General features: G+C 43.5%; 1 protein-coding gene across 1 annotated transcript in view; it reads left to right on the top strand.

Moving 5' to 3' along the window:
• The first annotated feature begins 1,484 nt into the window (after positions 1–1,484).
• LOC128714447 (band 7 protein AGAP004871) overlaps positions 1,485–18,775 on the top strand; it is a 55,349-nt gene continuing 38,058 nt past the window's right edge. Inside the window, exons 1-2 of the mRNA XM_053809321.1 lie at positions 1,485–1,659; positions 1,823–1,840. Coding sequence (XP_053665296.1) covers positions 1,485–1,659; positions 1,823–1,840 — 193 coding nt within the window. The remainder of the gene's footprint in view (positions 1,660–1,822; positions 1,841–18,775) is intronic.

Raw genomic sequence — 18,775 nt, 5'->3', positions numbered from 1 at the left:
ACGGACTTATTTCTTTCCAACAACCAACAACTGCATCCCATTCTATGTCAACTGCACGGGAGCATTCTCTCCTAGGGGTTTTGGGTGCAGTTGGGCGGGGGTGTGGGGGGAGGGGATGCAAAGGAAGGATCGCACTGTGGAGCTAGTCGAAAATGGAAAGTTTCACTCAGTGCACTGCACGTACTGCTTGCGCTCGCAACCATCGCACAGTGGCCGTCGTCATCGGCATCCGTGTAGTGTGGCCAGTGGAAAATTCCGCAGTTTCGCGTTAGTTTTGTTTCCGGTTTTTCGCAGAACCAAAACCCCAACAACGTTCCACCATTGCTTAAGGATCGTTTTTTTTTTTGTATTCCATTTTGATTAGTTAGACTTTAGTTATTATTGTTCGTTGGGGTGTTTTTTTTTGTTTTGTTTTGAGCGTTGTTTTACCTTTTACTTACACTCGTTTTTTTGCGGTGATGAGAAAAGTTATGCCGCCTGCCAAAGGAATGGCGAGCTGGTTTTGTACAGCTCGCTGCTCATTCGGCTGGTACAGATGCATACCTGTTGCATTATTCAGTGGTCAGTTGCGCGTGCATTACCGGGTGAAGTGTGCATCGCGTTGCGGAAGAAGCTTTCAGCAAAATTATGTGTTTGGATTGTGGATTTTTAGGAATGTTTGAAGGTGTTAAGCTATCTCCGGAGCGTATTAACTGGTGTGCTTTGTTTTGGAAGAGAGAATATTGTGGTAAACAGAGTTGGAAAGGACGAATGGTGTGACAAAGAAAGGATGTCATTAGAGTGGAGTGAAATTATTAAAATGATTAAATTTAGGTTATAATACTGTAATAGCAGCTGTGTTTTTAATGTTGTTCTATGGAATTATACATTGCGCTTAATACGAACTCATCTTTGAACAGCAGTTGCAGTAGTATTCTCCATTTTGAGCACCTTTGGAGCCCCAACTGTTGGTACGTTTAGTGAATAACTTCATGCTTTTACTGACAGTATGAAGTTCAGTCACCGTTATCGATCGTCAAAAACCATTCCTTTACCATCCGATACTGTCAATATGCATTTATCGATGGAAACTATCCAGTGCAATGAGTGAATAATTCATGCAAATTCCCCCCGGCAACGGTTCCAACGGTGCATTTAAATTAGTATTGATATCTGTTTGATGCGATAGGCAACCGGGCAGAGCAACGGGGGAAGTTGGGTTGGAAAATTGCTGAGCTTTTTGTCCCGGTGTACGACAAACATTGTTGTTGGGTTTTTTCCAGTTTTTTTTCCCAGCGAAAAACTCTTATAGATATTAATTTCTAGATGATTATACATTTAGCTTCCATTCTGCACCCTACTTATACCTTTTTACTATCAACAAGTGTGTCACTGTGCCCTCGCCTTTGATCCATTCGTAGTGCATTTTATAGCAGCAGCAGTGCAGCAATCTTGGTTAGTAGCAATCGTGTAACACAACCGAACTGAACGTGAGATTTGCATAAATGATGGTTCCTCTCGATCCGATGGGCCCGCCGGTGGTGAATGGTGGTGGCGGTACCGGCACTAACGGGGCCGGAGATGGATCGGGCATAGCGAACAGCTACGGCATTGCAACCATCAGTACGAACGCGTCGTTCCGCAGGCGCGACGACGAATATCGGAGCAAAATAATGGGTAGTAAGTATCCGTTTTTGTTTTTGTTCCCATTTTGCCACTGGATGGAATGGCATGAATGTTACGGCCTATGGCAGGAAGCGTCACCGAATGAGCAGTTGCTATTTTCTTTCAATCCACTGAGGCTAACATTCTGTTTCTCTTTTGTTCTATTCCAATGATATAGCAACGGTGCGGAATTATGGTGAGTGTTTTGTTTGTTGCTCCATTTTTTTTTTTTCAAAAAGTTTATATAAAAAGAATTTTTGTAAATGTACAAGGTTTGGGTTTAACGTCATTTTACTGAGCAACATAAGCCACTTCATATCTGAGAAGGGCATTCTAATTAAAGATCTTAGAATTCGTATATTGACGAAGATATTTGTAATTGATGCACTTTCGTGGAATTCAATTAAAGTTAATCAAGAATTGACCCAAAACCGACTGAATGTTGGAATTGGCTTTAGAATACTGAAATGATGTATGAAGACTTGACTTATAGTAAACTCTAAAATGTGTTGTTATTCATAATATAAACTATCTTATGAAACTTATTTTACCTTGGGCTGGTGGATCTTGCGAGTAGATCCAGACGTATATTTGGTCTACGACTCTGTGAGATCTTACGCCGAACTACGAGACCTTGAATCTATCCGGATGTGTGATATAGCTTACAAGGATTTCGTGTTCAAATGATAAAGCTGAAGCTATTTCTAGGTTCCTGGCAAAGTTCTTGTCGAGTCGAAGTGGAATATTTTGAATCTAAGCTCGAAAACTCAGCAAACTTGTATCCCTTCAAACGTTGTTTGGGATGAACTATCTTATAGCTGGAAGTAGTCGATCGTTTAAAGTCATATGTCACTATGTTCGCTCCAGTCAAGATGTGAACTCAAAGCCTTTAAGGTGGAATGGGCGATAAGGTAGATGAGTAGTATAGGACATCCATTAAAATTTGAGCTGTAATTTCTAAGGACATTGAAGGAGAGTTAAAGAAACTGATAAGTGAATCCAGAATTTAATTTAACTCTTACTTTCAATTTGAGGACATTGTTAATTTCTTATAAAAAACTAGAAAGAAGAAGAAATTACTAGAAGTTTTTTTTATTGATAAATAAATTTTTACGGTCTACATGTTCCATGCAAACCCTCAACTCTTGTGGGATTTATGCAACGAATAATATTTGAAGCGTGCTGTGTGATTTGCCTGTTCAGCGACCTCAAAACTGAGCAACCCGTGCCAGCAATAGCGATTAACAACAAGAGAAAAAAGGATAATCCTGCAATGAATGTGAATTCAAATAACAGTTTCTCTTGATGCCAGCACCTAACGATGTGCTCCGGCAATAAAGGCCCCATGGGAGATTGGTGCCGCTGTAACCGAGCCGCACAAGTTGCCTTTTGACTCTATCCACTGATTGGGCGACACTCTCTCACAGGAACCATTCACTTCACGATACGGCACTAGATTGGGCGTACGGCAGATAGTGGAATCAGTTTCCGGTTCGTGTTTCGAACTGGCTTAAATGGCAGGACTTCCGAACCGGAATGGACCGCCGTCCCGGTACAGCATACGTACTGACATTCAATTGAGGAAAAAGTCCCACAAACATGTGTAACGGGCGAAAGAAAGCGCACGAGCATTTACCCGTTTCGTCGGCGCACTTATCACCTGCAAGACGTGGGCCACTTTGTCGTACATGGTCCGGGCGATGCCGTGATGTGGTGTGCTTGGTCACGGTTGGCAGGCATGTTGTCAGCACTACTGACAAACAAAGCTGCAGTGGTGAAGTAATGAGTTTCACGGGGGTTGCTGTTGTACGGGCGCCCACCGGCGGGTGTGTTTTCCTCAAGGTATTATGAGTGCCTAAGCCGTTGTAGCTACAAGAAGCCATTAACAGTCGGAAAAGGTCTCTGCCGGGTGTGTGTGTGTGTGCGGAACCGAGTTGGGTTCAACTTTGGTAAGGACTGAATTTTATGCGGTTCGGGACACAGGATGAAACGCTTTTGTGAAACATACTTTTTTTTTGGGGGGCTGCGTAGTCCTTGTGTGTGTGTGTGTGTGAAATCGGTTTCTTTGCGTAATGTTTGCGATTAGTTCAATGATACGCTTCGGACTCTTTTTTTTCTACCCATTCAATAACGAAAGCCAAGGGAAGAAAGGAAAGCTTCGGGAGGGTGCTTTTGCCCGATTGCGTATCGCCACATTTGCATACTCATTTCGCATGGTTATGTTCACTTGTCCCTGGCTACAGGGCACTTTCGATAGCTGAGGCCCTGAATTTAGTTGCCATAAAAGGTGTGAAAGGTGTTTGTTGAATCAAGTTAGGTGTATAAAGAATTATATATTAACAAATGTTTTTTTTGTTATCGACAATCTGAAGATTATTACAGAGTGGTCCATCTGAAGGTCCTGTGAGACATATTTTTATATTTTATAACGTTTCATAGCGGCATTCCACCAGGAAAATAATGAAAATGAACAATATTTATGCAAATTGTTTTATTTTCTTCTTTTATGCTTTACTTGTCCCGATCAAGCAAGTTGTTATCATCCTGTTTTGTAAAATATTCACTCAAACCAGCACTGAAATGCTAAGGTGCACAGTTGTTAGGCCTTGTTGGTCAATTTGGTCTACGGACAGGACACACCGGAATACGTGGAAAAAAAGTCGAAAAAGAGAAGGTACAAACATGTCCGAAGGCGCTTTCCAATCTTATTTTCATATTTGAAATTCCGAGTAAATGCAATCTTTCGTACATACCGAGAAGGTTGGCTTCGGTGTCGTTGGAGTTGGTAAGCAGAAACCAAATTCAGCTCGATACGCTTGGGCTGGGTTTGGTGACTTTTGTTCGTTTGGTTTGAAGTGTGTTTGATCTTTAGACATCCCGAAGGCATCCTGTTTTAGTCCACTGAAGCATGGGAGCCTTGTGTGTGTACAACGAATGGGTTTTATTGGGATATCTTGCTTTTTTGGGGTGGGTTCCCTTCGAGATCCCGGGATGACCACGCTTTCTCAGTTTGTGGTGCATGTCTGTCTTATCGTAGATTGTGTCATACTTTCGATGAGGACCGGCCGGAAGGGTATCTTATACAGGATAACAGGAAAATCAATAAACATCTCCAATATCTGGATCAAGCGCAGCTTATGCAGTGCAAAGTGTTGACCTATCACTTGCATCCAACTCGTAGACAACAGCATGCAGAGTGATGTTAGAAGGTCACGGTTTTAATTGAGCACTCGACCTTTCGTTGCTGTTACCGGCTCATAAGGACTTTGGCTGTGTTGGAAGAGAATAAAGCAAAAAGCTGGAAAAAGAAAAACAAGGAACGAACAAGTTTAACAATGTTGTTCCACAGACATACACAAAATACCCAAGCAAAGTTGAAAAACTGCGAAAGCAATAAAACATGTCCTTTGGTGTACAATTTTTAACTCTCATCAGCGCGTGCCGTACGGTGTCCAACATTTAAGCAAAACAGTTTTAGGACACGAGTCTCCGAAAAGTCCGATCCCACCCCCCACCCAACGTCACTTTGGTACGTGCCAACTTTACCGCTAGCGAGGAAAAAACCCCCCCACGAATACTTTGAGCACATCACGTTTTGGGAACTTTTATCGCACACCAGGGATACCGGTGGGGAATCTTATAGCGTGGCCAACCATCGAGCACGAAGAAGTAAAGCAAAGCATTTGTACGATTTCATTTTAAAACAAGCCACTCTCAATCGGTACGAGACGGTGGAGAATAGTTGGCAGAAGTTGAATCTCCAGCGAGGATGGCAACTGCGGTGCCGTACGATCCCGATGGTGTACGAGGTTAGCGTATGCTTCACACCTTCGCAGCTGTCAGATTTGCATGAAGCATGAAATGATTTGCCAAAGAAAAATGTTGCAACATATTTTTGACATGACAGCCGGAACAACAGCACTGGCTGATAAGGAGCATAGACATGCTCCTGCAAGGTAGCTAAATGTGAGACTATTTTCCATCGTACCTGAGTTTCTAGCGGCAAATTCTAATGTCATTGAGTGCAAGTTGAAAGAATTTTGATTAAAAGACGGCAGACAAAACATACTCGTTATTTCTATTTCTTCTGATCCTTGAGGTCATTGTTATTATTATTTTCCAAGGATAAAAAGGGTATCAATCTTCTTCAATCAGGAGGCTTCAATCCGGTGGGTAAAGTTACAGCCATTTCTAAATTAACTTCAAGTGAAAATGCAATATATAGTGGTAGATGTGTTTTTTCTTTGGCTTAACGGCCTACTATGTCAAAAGCCTGCCTTTTTTAGCTTACTAGACTTATTTTACCACATCAATCCTTGCTGCGGGGGATTGGTTTCGATGGGATTTTGGTCCAGTCCGTTCGTTTAAAGACCGGCGCCACTACCATCATGCCACCGGGACGCAACTGGTAGTAAATGTGGAAGCTTCAAATTAAAAAAAAAATCAAAGGATCTTGTTCAAAATATATTGATTTTGTACCAAACCTTCTCGATGTTTTTATTGCGATGCGCTACCCTTATGCTTTATGAGTGTATGAGTTGAGATTGCTTAATATACACTAAATATCATCATCTACCTTTAACTTATTTGAAAATCACAATCAATTGTCTGGAAATGAGTTGACAAACCCTGTAAAACATATTGTTCTGTATCAAGTGTGATTTTTTTTAGAAAATGTTTTATCAGAAATGTATATTTATTTCTAGTACAGTTTCCGGTCTCGGAAAATTTGAAGTTTTTAGCCTTTAGTGTCGAGTGGGTAAGCCAAATACAGCGGAGTAGTTAGTAAAGGTCCAGGGTTCCTAAACGATACTACCGAGCTGTTAGATTAAAAACATGTAAAATTATTGCTTGTTGCATGATATGATACTACAAAAAATACTTCCATCGTCGAAATGTCTCCTACCGGAAGAGGAAGCAGCATAGTGTTAGAAGCAAAAAAATCCTCTCCACTAACTTCCAGCGGTTGGCTATAATTTGTTAAACAATGTTACATCGATGGAACGTGCTGGAACATTCTACAGCGAAACCATTCGCCCGTCCGCTGTGCCACAGGATCACATTTCACACAAATTGCTTGACTCGCATCCCCTACACCTCTCCCTCGCCAATGGATGACATTTTCCTTCGGCTGGTCCTGGTGTTGGTGTCGGGTGCGAAGAGTGATTGGTTTAAAAATTAATTCTTCCAAGCTGTCGAACCACGTGTGACGCACGGATCGGATGGTGGATACGGCCAACATTAGCGCAAGTTGCCACCAACATCGGTTGAATAGAAATCGGTTGCCGGTGTCAAACCGTTTTGTGCGCGACAGCGACAGGACACCCGGGCGTCATCAAAAGTTTTTCCTTTTGGTCACACTGTGTTGGTGGGGGGTGGGGGAGAAAGCTCCGTTTCGTTTGAGAATGTGTTTTGTTTTTGAAATTCCCGGGTCCGATGGTGCTGATGCGAAGGTTTTGTTCATCAAACGTGTCGCCAATAGTGGTGAGGATGGCAATGACAGGCACCACAGTGTGGTTGGTGTTCTCGCACGACATAATTCATAATTAACGCGTGTCGGTTGCTTGTTCAGTGCGTGGTGGTGGCAGTACAATCAGGTTGTGGCACCGAAGCAGAGCAGTTGATTTCAAACATGTTCCTTCATTAGGTAGTCTTTGTTGTGTGCTGTTCGGCAAGGCAAAATGGGAAGGCAACGTTACGCGTTAGGGTCGTTAGAAAATGACCTAAATTGTAGATTAATGCACAATCCCAGACTTAGTTCTCAGAGAGTAGATTTAGAACTTTAAAAATGTTGTGAAAAAAAATGTTAAAATGCAACATTTTTTTTATAAATGTATGGCAAACACCTTGTTGGGTATTTTCATGCTATAAATTAACAGCATGCAATGTGTTGCTGGAACATAACCACAAATCAAATGCTTCAACCCCGGATGTGGTCTCTGTGATTTTCATGCTTTTGTGACGGGGACGACCGAAAGGATTTCCACTAAAAAAACCCCACTGGGATCAATCAGATCGGGCCAAACACGTACGAAGGTGGCTGACACAGGGTCACCATTTTATTCGCGGCTTTGCCGCAGTTGGTGTGTCCGTTCTGTGAGTATACAAATACACAGCCCATTTTGTTTATGTTCGTGAGCAAGATAGTGAGTATGTACGACGTACTAAAATGTAGCACGAACTCGGCAACAATAATAGAAAGTCAAATAAATATAACGAAATGTTATAGAAAAAAAAACACACGGACACGTTTTTGTTTAATTTTAAAAAAACATAGCTGAAACGATTGCAAAGTAAAACAAACATACGCCTAAATGTGGATAAAATAAAGTGTGCTTCAACGCGCACAACGCACGGACTGTTTGCTCGGTATGTCCAGGGATGAGAAGGCAAGTTTTCCAATCCCAAAGCTTAATAGCATCCAGTGTTCCCGCAGGAGAACATGTAAAGGATTTTATCATACACCCTCGAATGGGACCGGCAGGGGTAAGGGAGGGGAGGGTTGGGGCGACGATTTGCCAGACGCAAAGTAAACTCGGCCGTTATTTTTCTCCACCGGCCGACCGGCCAGCAGTCCGCAATTTCTGAGATGAGAAATGAAACGGGAAAACTGTTTTATGACACCAACTTATACAGTCCATCCTGTACGTGTCCTTTGGTCGTTAAGTGAGATTGTTTGTGCGAGCGAATGTGACCATTTGCGAATCTGTACGTAATTCAACCCGGGGGATGGGGAGAGAAGGAAGGAGGGAGAGGAAAGGAGAGAGGGTGTCAGTGAATGTATAAAAGTCGTGAAGCTTGAGAGACCGCAGACCGACTGTTGCTGTTTTTTTTCTGTCATCAGCCCAGCGACCATCAGAAATCATGCGGATGATTAGCGGGATGGCAAAGGCGATGGCCATCGTCGAGCGACCGTCATTTTCAAAGATGAAGAAACTCCACTGAAGGATGGCGAATCGGTAAGCAGGTCGCACGAGACGGGAGCCAAACGACGGACGGGCGGAAACGTGGTGTTTTCGTTGGGGGAGTGTATTATAGTTGCTCAATTCAAATCAGGGGCGCAACCCCTCGGGGTTCGGGCAATTCGTTTTTGGTGTAAATGATAGCCACAGGGCTGTGAAGATGCGCGATGGTGTAGTGCGGCATACGGCAAACACCTCGCCAACATGAAAGCGCACACGGGCAGTTCGTGCGGGCCCTATGAATGAAAGCAAATGGAGGCGAACAAAAAGGAGGAGGTGTACATATTTATCTTTGCTGCTGCTTTTTTTTGTGTGTGTCGTTGGACTCCTTGTTTGCTGAACCCCTTTTTATTGCCAGCCTGGTGCTTGGTTAGTCGGTGAAAACCGGCCACCCAACAAGCTATTAGGCCCGGGATGGTAAATCACTGAGTTCAGGACCATCTTCTCCCGGGCGTAGCGCTAGTAGTCAAAGACTTTGCAGACGTTCTAGCCGGTGGGATGGTACGTGTACGCTTGGCAGGCCTCTCTCCTAGTTAAGCTACTTGTGTATCAGTTGCTCCGCACTTAAACGGTTTTGTTTCATAAAAACTCCGAAGGTCTCGCGGGTTGGAAGGGGCGAGAAGTTGGGGTGAAAAAAAAGAAAGTACGATAAACACCATCAACCGAGCTTTTGGTTGAAGAATCGTGTGCTCGGGATCAGGATGTTTAAGAGACTCTTGCAGAGCGCGCGTATAACCACGACACGGGACGGATCTAATGGTACGTGTAAGGAACGCATGCGTGCCTGTTACCGATGCTTGTTGTTGTCCTTCATTGCATTCCACCTTTCCGATGCGAATAAAATCTAAAAGCTCTGATTAATTTTCCTTTTTTTTCCCATTTTATTATCATCCTTTTTTACTCCTCTTTAACGCCATTTTTTGTGATAGTTGTAATTTTTCTCGGCATATTTCTACTTTTATTACTCATTACATTATGTTTGATCATTTTAACATACTTAACCATTATTTTATACAAAGTTAAACATCATTTAGTCAGTTTATTACACAGCGCTCTAGCGATAACGTTCACAAAACTAGTGTCTGATGAGATGGACTTTTTTGTTTTGTCTCCTCCCACTAACCATTTCGCTCACTAAAAGCAGAACACTGTTCCTCGGGCGTATATTTCCGAGCAGACCGACGTCCTCGTGTGCGCACTTGTGGCGTGTCCTGCTGCTGTTATGCTGCTGGGCGAGCGACATTGTACGGGTGTTTGTCGGAAAAATGCGATAAAAAAATCGCTCGCGTGTGGAATGGAATTTTCCCGACCCACCCGTCCAATCCTCCCCACACCCTGTCGACGGCTCGTGGCGTGTTAAAAACAAATAAGAAAAGCATGCCCACCATAAAATCACTCGCGCGCGACGTTCACTCGAATGCTCGGTCAATCGCGCGTTGCCGCTCGGTGAGTGATGTTGATGATGGGTAATACCTCGGTGAAGATACCTACGCGATAACGCCCGATAACACGGCGTGGCGCATGAGTGTCGCTCGTGGCTTGGCGGTAGCTTCGTGCCACAGCGCTGCCGAATTCTTCCGTCGGATGAACCGTACGGGATGAACACTACAGCAACCGGTAGAATGGGAGCCTACCGTAGAGTGCTCGTCGGACGAGCGGCCCACACAAACACACACTCACGCACTGCCCAACCTGGGGTAGACGAACGGTTTTTCTGCTCCCAGTTAACGATACGGTACGGGGAAGGGAAAAGCGAGTTTAGTACGACCACCTTCAAGCAGAGCGTCCGTGGGTGACGACCAGTCAGTCGACGTTGGTTCGTCGTTTTTGCGAGTACAGACAGGTGGACGTTTTCCGCCCATGCATATTGTATGTGCGACACTTTTCCGTACCGTCGTTCGTTATGGGAATAGTTTGTAGGAGCACAAATATCCTTTTTTTGAGCGATGTTGAGCGAATTTAGGTAATGGTAAAACCATTTTAAAATTGTAGTAAATAGTGCAGCGCAAAGAGTGTTTTGTCGGTGGAGGCGCATGGTGTTTCATGTGAGTAGCAAACGGGGAAAAAACAGGCGGTTCGTGTGCCAGTACGCGCGTAAAACCATTTATCTCTGGTGCTTCCATTAGTGACCGTGAGTGTGGGCTATTGTTTGAAGTGTTTTCTAGGGTCATACAAGTGACAGAAGTGAATTCGCGCTAGTATCCATTACTGAAGTGGGAAATAACCCAACCGCTTTTCAATTCCCACTATCGGTCCCACAGTGAGCCAATACTACAGGTGTGTGAGCGCGCCTGTTGGGTGTGTGTGTGTGTGTGAGGGTTTATCGGTTTTTATAGCTCATTAGTTGCGTACAAAGGGTCCGAGAAGTTTCGCGGAATTAGTCGGGCAAAGCATCGTGCTTCACGGTGACTGTCGGACTGAGTGTCCCAACGGGAGTTCGACCCTTCGCCCCATTACCCGCCCGACACGAATACGAAGGTGCGTTGACAGTTGTGCGGTGGCACTCCGTGGTGTTCCAATACATCGAGCTTTGCGGTGGGTGATTTACACCCCTCGCGTTCACGTTCCGTCACACTACTGACCCTGGTGGTTTTACATTGCTGTGGTGCATGCTGGTACGGACCGCGTGCAAAGACCGATCTACTGAATGGCACCGACGATTAATCCAGCGGCGCACCCGATCAAAATGTTGCACTTCGGCAATAACAACAACTCCCGTGCCAGCTCGATGCGGCGCCCGGACACAACCGCGTCCGGGTCTTCCATGTACTCCTCAGGTTGGTATTGGCTGACAGGGATTTTCCGCTTCCGCATGGTATTAACGCAGCAAAAAAAAAACTTTAATACGACCGAAATCCATCAGCAGATGTGTCAACCGTTGGAGGAAGCGAAACATAAACGATCTCGTTTGCTTCACTGTGCTTCATCCAAGAAGCTTTCGCTTTACCACGGTAATTGCTGCGGTATACGTAAAATCGGTGGGTAATTTTGGGGAGGGGGAAACCCCTTTTACGGCACTTCCTAGACGCACGTGCTCACGCCATTGCTCTGCAGAGATTTCGCAAGCAACTCGATGGGATTTTGTAATACAGAAATGCTGACAAACGTTTTAAGAGCTGGCCGTGGGCTGTGGGCATCCACACATCCACACAGCTGTTGTCACCGGTGGTGGGGTGGCGTACCATTTTCCAATAAGGTATTCATTGAGTGGAATAATATGCTGATGATGGTGGTTTGTTTGCAGTACATCAGAATCTCTTTCATACTTTTGTGCGGCAGCTGTTGTAGGCAGTATTTGCATATTTTCCGGGAAATTTGAGGAATTCAGGACGACTGATGCAGTATGAAGGATGATCTATTTTCAGTTTTCTTATGGAAAACCCATAAGACTTTAAGGGATTATAACTAATCAGTTATTATTATCAAGTTACTGACAGGAGTTTTAAATAAAATTACATTAAAAATAGTTTATTTTATATATTCTTATGTAACAAGTACGATATTTTGCTATTCATATAGAGCATTCACCAATTAGTGCTTGTTTTTTGGGTCCATTTTATAAGGACATGTGTGAAAAATCGCGCAAATAATTCACCCAATCCGGTATGCTGCTGACCCCTCGCGGGTTACCGAGCGAGTTCGGTTTCGTAGTCAAATCGCAACCACCCACAATTCGCATTTCCACGGTGATATCCATGCGCGTGGGCTCCGTGGCGTGACGTTTTGTTCGTAAACCAAATTGCAACACCAGCCCTGCAGTGTGTGGTCTGGTGGTTGGTGTCCAGCGCTCCGTTGCACTGCGACAGCTGGAGCTGGATGTCGTCGCTCGGGGACGAGTTCCCTGCGAAGGCACTGACCACGGTCCGGAAGATATATTGCGAAAAGAATGTGTAATCCCCATGATAAATATAACCTTAAAGTTTATCGTATTACTTTTACGTGCGGCAGCAGCAATGGGAGCGAATGGGCGTACGATAAATCCGAACATTTGCAGGAATGTCGCGGTTGGTTTAACTCCAATGCTGATCTACTTAGCTATCTGCTCTTATCTTGTGATATCAAATTGCATTAATGAAACTGCAGGCAGATTTAGCTAAAAATGGGTTAAATATTTGATAGACTGTTCTGCTTCTATATATTTTCAGTTAACAACTTGTTGCTTAATATAATTTAACCTATTAAACAGTTTTGAATGTATATTTTCAATAAAATTCTATCGCAAAACTATTTTTGCTAACTAAAACTGCCATCCATCTCACTAACTCCATCTTAATTTGGGCCTAACACACCTCCTCTGTCCATGTGAACGATCTGAAAGGACTTTGCGGGCTGGGTCGTCCGGTGTCATTCTCATGACGTGACGTTGCCACCGGAGCTTGGCGAGTTTAATCCGCTGTACGACAGTGAGTTCGTCGATATTGTTGCGGTTTCTCCATTGTCCTTCTACCCATACGAGGCCAAAAATCTTTCGGAGCATGTTCCTCTTGAACGCGGCTAAGAAGGGTTTCGTCAGTAATGGACGAAGTCGAAACGAAAGAGCGCTCACCTATTTAATTGTCACTCCTGCGTACGTTGTTAGCAGAACCGCTGATGTTGCCACCATCTATTTGGTTTTTGCCAGGTTAATCTCCAACCCGAGTTGTTCTGCTGCTTGCTCAATCCTTTGGTAAGCATCCGTCACGTAGTTATGTAGTGCCGTAAGTCAAATATGTCTACATCATCAGCATATATCTGGATCTGTATTGACTTATAGAAGATGTTACTCGGAATTTGGAAGTATATCGTTAATAATTAATTTAATATCATCTTAAAGTTATCACATTGATTGCAACGAACATAGCAGGACGTTGTGTGTCACAAATATTATTTGGCTTCAGTTGTGACTAAACCAATCGGTAGAAAATAGTTACTATCTTTCAACCAACCGTCACAGTAACACTAGTTTAATATCGCATTCATTATGCTCATATGGAACGAAAAGAAAGAACCATTATCAAACATGATACATGACGGTAGGGGAGAAGCTAATTACTATTTGATTGTACCCTTGAGAAGCAATCATATGCCCCACTTGGCGCTAGTAACATTTGGGATCGTACTCTATTGGTTTGTTGTTTATGTCTCATCGGTTAAATCATTTTCACAAGAGTCATCAACAATTTTCCTTTTGTTGTTTCAGATTTTCGAACTTTTCTAATATATTTTTACTTACTTTGTGATAGTTAATCTTAATTTTTATTGCACTATGTTTTATTAAAATTTTTATATTACAATGAACTGCTAAATTATATTGCTTTATCGATAAGTAAGATAATTTAGGAGAATATAAATCGAATCTATCTTTACCATTGGCGTGAAATTCATATTTCATAATCTAATTCATTCCAAACAACCCTTTCGGCCTGGGTAAGAAACCGATCTCGATGAGCGTTTATGATTCGGCCGTGTGAAGGTTCTCCGTTGCAGCGTTCCACCCCAGAAGGATTTACGTAATTACTACTAAAGTTGATTAATTATCTCGCAGGAAGCTGAGCATACCGCAGGTTTTTGGCTTACCCCGTTCGCATTCGCTTTGTCGCACACACCGGTCGTTTGACCTGTGGGTAAAATACCATCTGCTCGCCACGGAACGGTTGAAGGCCGTGGTCGGTTCCAAAATATTCCTTCGTGAAGGGAATGGGAGGGTGGGCTTTTAATTATGAAAACGAGCCCATTTCGGGTTCGTGGTGCCCGATTGGATAAGGTAGCAAAAATGTGTATTATTTATAGAAATGCCTCGGCAAAGCATTAGGCTCGCGGGAAAACACACCGACATTTAGTTGGTTTAAGCCCCGGAGGGGGCCACATAACGTGGCGAGGGGATGGATTATGAATAGGTTCAGACTTCAGGTCCAGCAAATTATTGTTATTTTCTTGATTTTCAAGATAAACTAATTTTCGCAAGCGAGGGAAACATTAATTGGTAGGCGTGATGGTAAAAGTGAGATGCCTAAGTGAGGGCCTATCTCATGTTTATCCTTCTGGGAGTTGGTTCTTTTTTTTTGCTGTTGAGCCCGGAGAAAGTTTCCTGCCCGGCTAGAGTAATCAAATTTGCCCAAACGATGGAGAAGCCTGGTAATTCGTGTCTAATGGAGGCGCATGGTGTTTCATGTGAAGCGTGTCGGAAGGCGCAGGAATGCGGATGATGGGTGATACCATCACGAACGAACGGGAGTGAGGGTCCGGGACGGGATTGTACGTGAGCATCACCAGGGCACTGTCTTGCATCGCAATGTGGCCGGCGTGGTGATAAGAGATGGTTCGCGTGGTTTAGGATACACACGGTTTTGGCACAGCATTGATTAATGATGCTCCCGGTTTCCGAACACACTCGACGAACAGCTCGCAAACAGTTGCCCGGTTTCCGAACACACTCGACGAACAGCTCGCAAACAGTTGGCCGGTGGATGAACAAATAATCCAATTGTGTGAACGTGAGGTGCATGTTGGGCTGGACATGATAATGGATTTGAATTCCGTTTGCTAGGTGCCAGTGGCCGATAGAGTAATGCAGTGTTAAATAAACAACTGCCGGACAGGCAACGTTGGCGTACGCAATTAATGAGCGAGTACATGTGGAGTGTAGTTGTTTAGTAAGCCAACTAATAAGCCACCAATTTACAGCTTAATGCTCTGATGAGGAAAACTTTGTGCCCAGCAATTGGAAAACTGAGACTTTCTATTACTATCAACTTCGCGCTGGTAAACAATACCATCGCTTCGCTCATCTTTCACCGTCCGTCTCGTCGGTTGGGGGTTTCTCTCTTTTGTTTTGCCTACCATGATACGTTGGCAGTGTTTGAGCTTGGCACACAAAAACATATTAAACGTGGAATGAAATTGAATTTCCCGCCCGGTGCAAATTGTACGCAGTAAACATTAGCGCTCGTAAAACGAGCAATTCGTGGCGGTTGATGAGGTTGCTTCTGTGTGTGGTGATTGGCGAGAGGCAGTTCACGGCTCGTCTGAAACGAGCTTTCCTCCTAGCTAGGGAGATAATGACCATCTTTTTTTTTTGGTGTTTCATTCATTCGCATCATACATTAAGGGATGAGGGTAGGAACTGTGCTGGAAAAGAGAGAGAGAAAGAATTCACCAAGGTTTGTTTGATCAAGTTACTTTCGTACAAGGCTGTTATTTTTCTTGCTATAATATTTCCCACAGTTTAAAGAATGTTGTTACATTAAGCTACCTCAATTGTCATTGTAGCTCAAGCAATCGTCAATTGTACCAAACATGTAAAGGAAAATCAAAAGCTTCGATCCGATAAAATCTTACGAAATTCCTGATATAATTAGATACTAAACTTAAAATGGAGTTGACTGTCAAAGATTAAAGAAAAAGTTCGAAGTGGTCTGAAATACCACCGTATCGTTAAATGAATATCTAAATTTGAGGTTAAGTACACAACTCTATCATATGATTGCAACTTACAAGAAGATACGTTAGATGATAAAAGACTATTCTTGAATTAGCCGCTATAATATTTTATAGCAAAAAAGTATATTCCATAGTGTATCTGATGTTATGGTACTTTTATAGTATAATTATAGCAAATGATTCTAGTAGCCAATAGCGAAACCAGAAGTGAATGAACCGTTGAATATGGCAAAGGAGTTGCGAGCTCTTTAGTCATGCCGGTTAGAGCTCTATTCAAGAAAGAAAGAAAATGGTCAAAATATCTGCTATCTTAACTACAAGTAATCTTCACTGAAAAAAAATCGAGATATTTGGTTAGTCTCGAAGGATTTCAACGCGAGATTTATGATGCGATGCTGCTTTATTGAGAGGAAAATTGAATTGAAGAGTGGACCTATTCAGATTTGATGGACTCAGCCCGGCACCAGCAGTCAGTGGAAAATAGCTGAGGTATCATTGTTCGTCGCACTAACACCAACAAAATACAAGACAAGTTCATAGATATGCTCAAAATCGAAGTATTGGAGGCTCGGGTTTTTATTTCAGTAAAATGTTGTCGAATATTCTGGACAACAATTTGTTCGATAGTTTACGTACAAGTCTCGTCCAAGTTGCGAATGTCGTATTTTAAGATATTAAAGAAAAAAACTCCACCCCTATTCAAATCGTCTAGAATACCTGTAACATTGATCCGATACAAATCGAGCTTGTTGCAGAGGCTTCAATTACGGTTTGAAAGAAACCGCACTAATACAGTCCTTTTTGTTAACGTGTGTTCTTCAGCAGAGTTTACGCATACCTGTAGTCGTAACCCTTCGGTTCAGTGGCTAAGAACCTTAGCCTCATATCATTGGTTATGCCATGTTAAACAGCTACACCCGAACCGTCATTGTATAAAGCCATCGAAGAGAAAAGGAAGAAAAAAGCACCGAAGATGACCGGAGCAACCCATTTGGCAAGGAAGAACAGTTTAGAGCCAACACTGGATAAATGGAGGTTCCGGACCATTTTTTTTTCCTACGTTGCCTTAGTGGCCGAAAACCGGGTGCATTGCGGAAAGGATGTAATTTGCATTTACCCTCTCCCATACTGCCTTGAGCGTGGCGTGATGCTGCCAGGGTTGAAAATAAAGTTAAAACAGCACTAAGTACCGGTTGGTTCGGTCCAAAAGTCCTGCCTTACATTACCACACGGCCGAACATTGCACAAAGTTGGTTGGGAAAGTTTTCCATCTTCCATAACTTCTTGATACGTATCGGGAAAAAGGAGTTTTTTTTTTAGGATTGATTTTCAGGGTTGTTTCTTTTCGAAGTTTACCGAGCTCAAACACTGTCCATCCAACGACGCCCATGTTTACGACACGAAGGTCGAATGAATAAATAAAGGGTATTGGAATGTGTGCGTAAGATGCTGTACTTTAAATGTTCCACCTAGCCGTGGGAAGTGGAACCGAATTTCTCATTGCCTTCACCATCCAAAATGGATGTCGCTTAAATCCCCTTCGAAAAAGCATGTCGAGCTTCTCGATTTAAATGGGGTTTATTTTTAAACCGGAAAGGGGGGAAAAAAGGAAATCGCGTATTAAAACATTCCGATACCGCAGGGTTGGGAAGGGAAAACGGTAGCAAAATGGAAAGCCCTCGCACATTATCTGTATTTTTATGGGAGTAGTATTTTCCCAGTAATCTCCGTACCAAATTGTATGCAAATATTCCACCGTCGATGGGGAAGATTGATAAGAAAGGGAGGGGTGTTGCATGTTTTCGAACGATTTTCTTCCACTGCCATTACGCGTGACCAAATTCGAATGAGTTCCGTGTCGCATAATGATTGATTTAAATTATAAATGCTTAGCGCGGGAAATAAACCGTTACAGCGAATCTCCGACTCTTGCCTGCCATCGGAAATGGCTTTCATGTTACTTTTCGTGTTTACCGACACGGATTCATTTCTTGCCGCCCCTCGGGCGGTTAGCAAACAAATGGCGAAAGTTGCTGTTGCAGCGAATAAAGTCATTGCCAAAGTCTCGCTGATTAATACCATGCGCACCATCAGCTGTTATTGTCTACTTGTTGTTTTGCCGCTAACTATCGGTGCCATCGGGGCATCGCATCGGTCCGATTCATTTATCTTGATGGGCCGGAAAAAGTTGCCACCAAACGGGGGTGTGTAGGGGGTGGGAGGGGGAGAAAGTTTTTGCTCGTTGTCAATAACACGATCCGAGGGAAAATTATCCTTCCTCGTGCTGCAATCCGTCGCAAGCAGTTACAATGGTGGACGAGAGAAGGAGAGAGAGAGCGCGATAGAGCAAACGAGAGAACACAACTGCCGGAGGTTATGCCTGGTGCCCTAGAACAAAGAGTAGAATTTACTTTTAATCAGAGTGTCACAGCGCTTCCGACAAGTTGCAATTTACTGTAAATAAGTTTTGAATCTTTTCCGTCGTTGCTTTCTACATTCCGGCGAGTTTCCGGACGATCGGGTGGGAAGGAGTAGGGGACGTTAACGGAGGACGGGTGGAGGGAAAGGTACACCGGGTCGCTGGATTAGTGGTTTCGACTCACGAGACGACGGAAACCAAGGTGGACGGGGCACAGGGGATGGATGGGAAAAGTTTTTCCCATCAAGGAAAAACGTACAGCAAATTCCCATCACACCGGCGTCTGGTGTCTCCGATGCCTTTGGAAGACAAAGATATCGTTCGTGGGATT

This window comes from Anopheles marshallii, chromosome 3, assembly GCF_943734725.1.
Source record: "Anopheles marshallii chromosome 3, idAnoMarsDA_429_01, whole genome shotgun sequence".
Taxonomy (NCBI): domain Eukaryota; kingdom Metazoa; phylum Arthropoda; class Insecta; order Diptera; family Culicidae; genus Anopheles; species Anopheles marshallii.
Note: the sequence above shows the minus strand (reverse complement) of the source record. Positions and strands in the feature narration are given on the sequence as shown.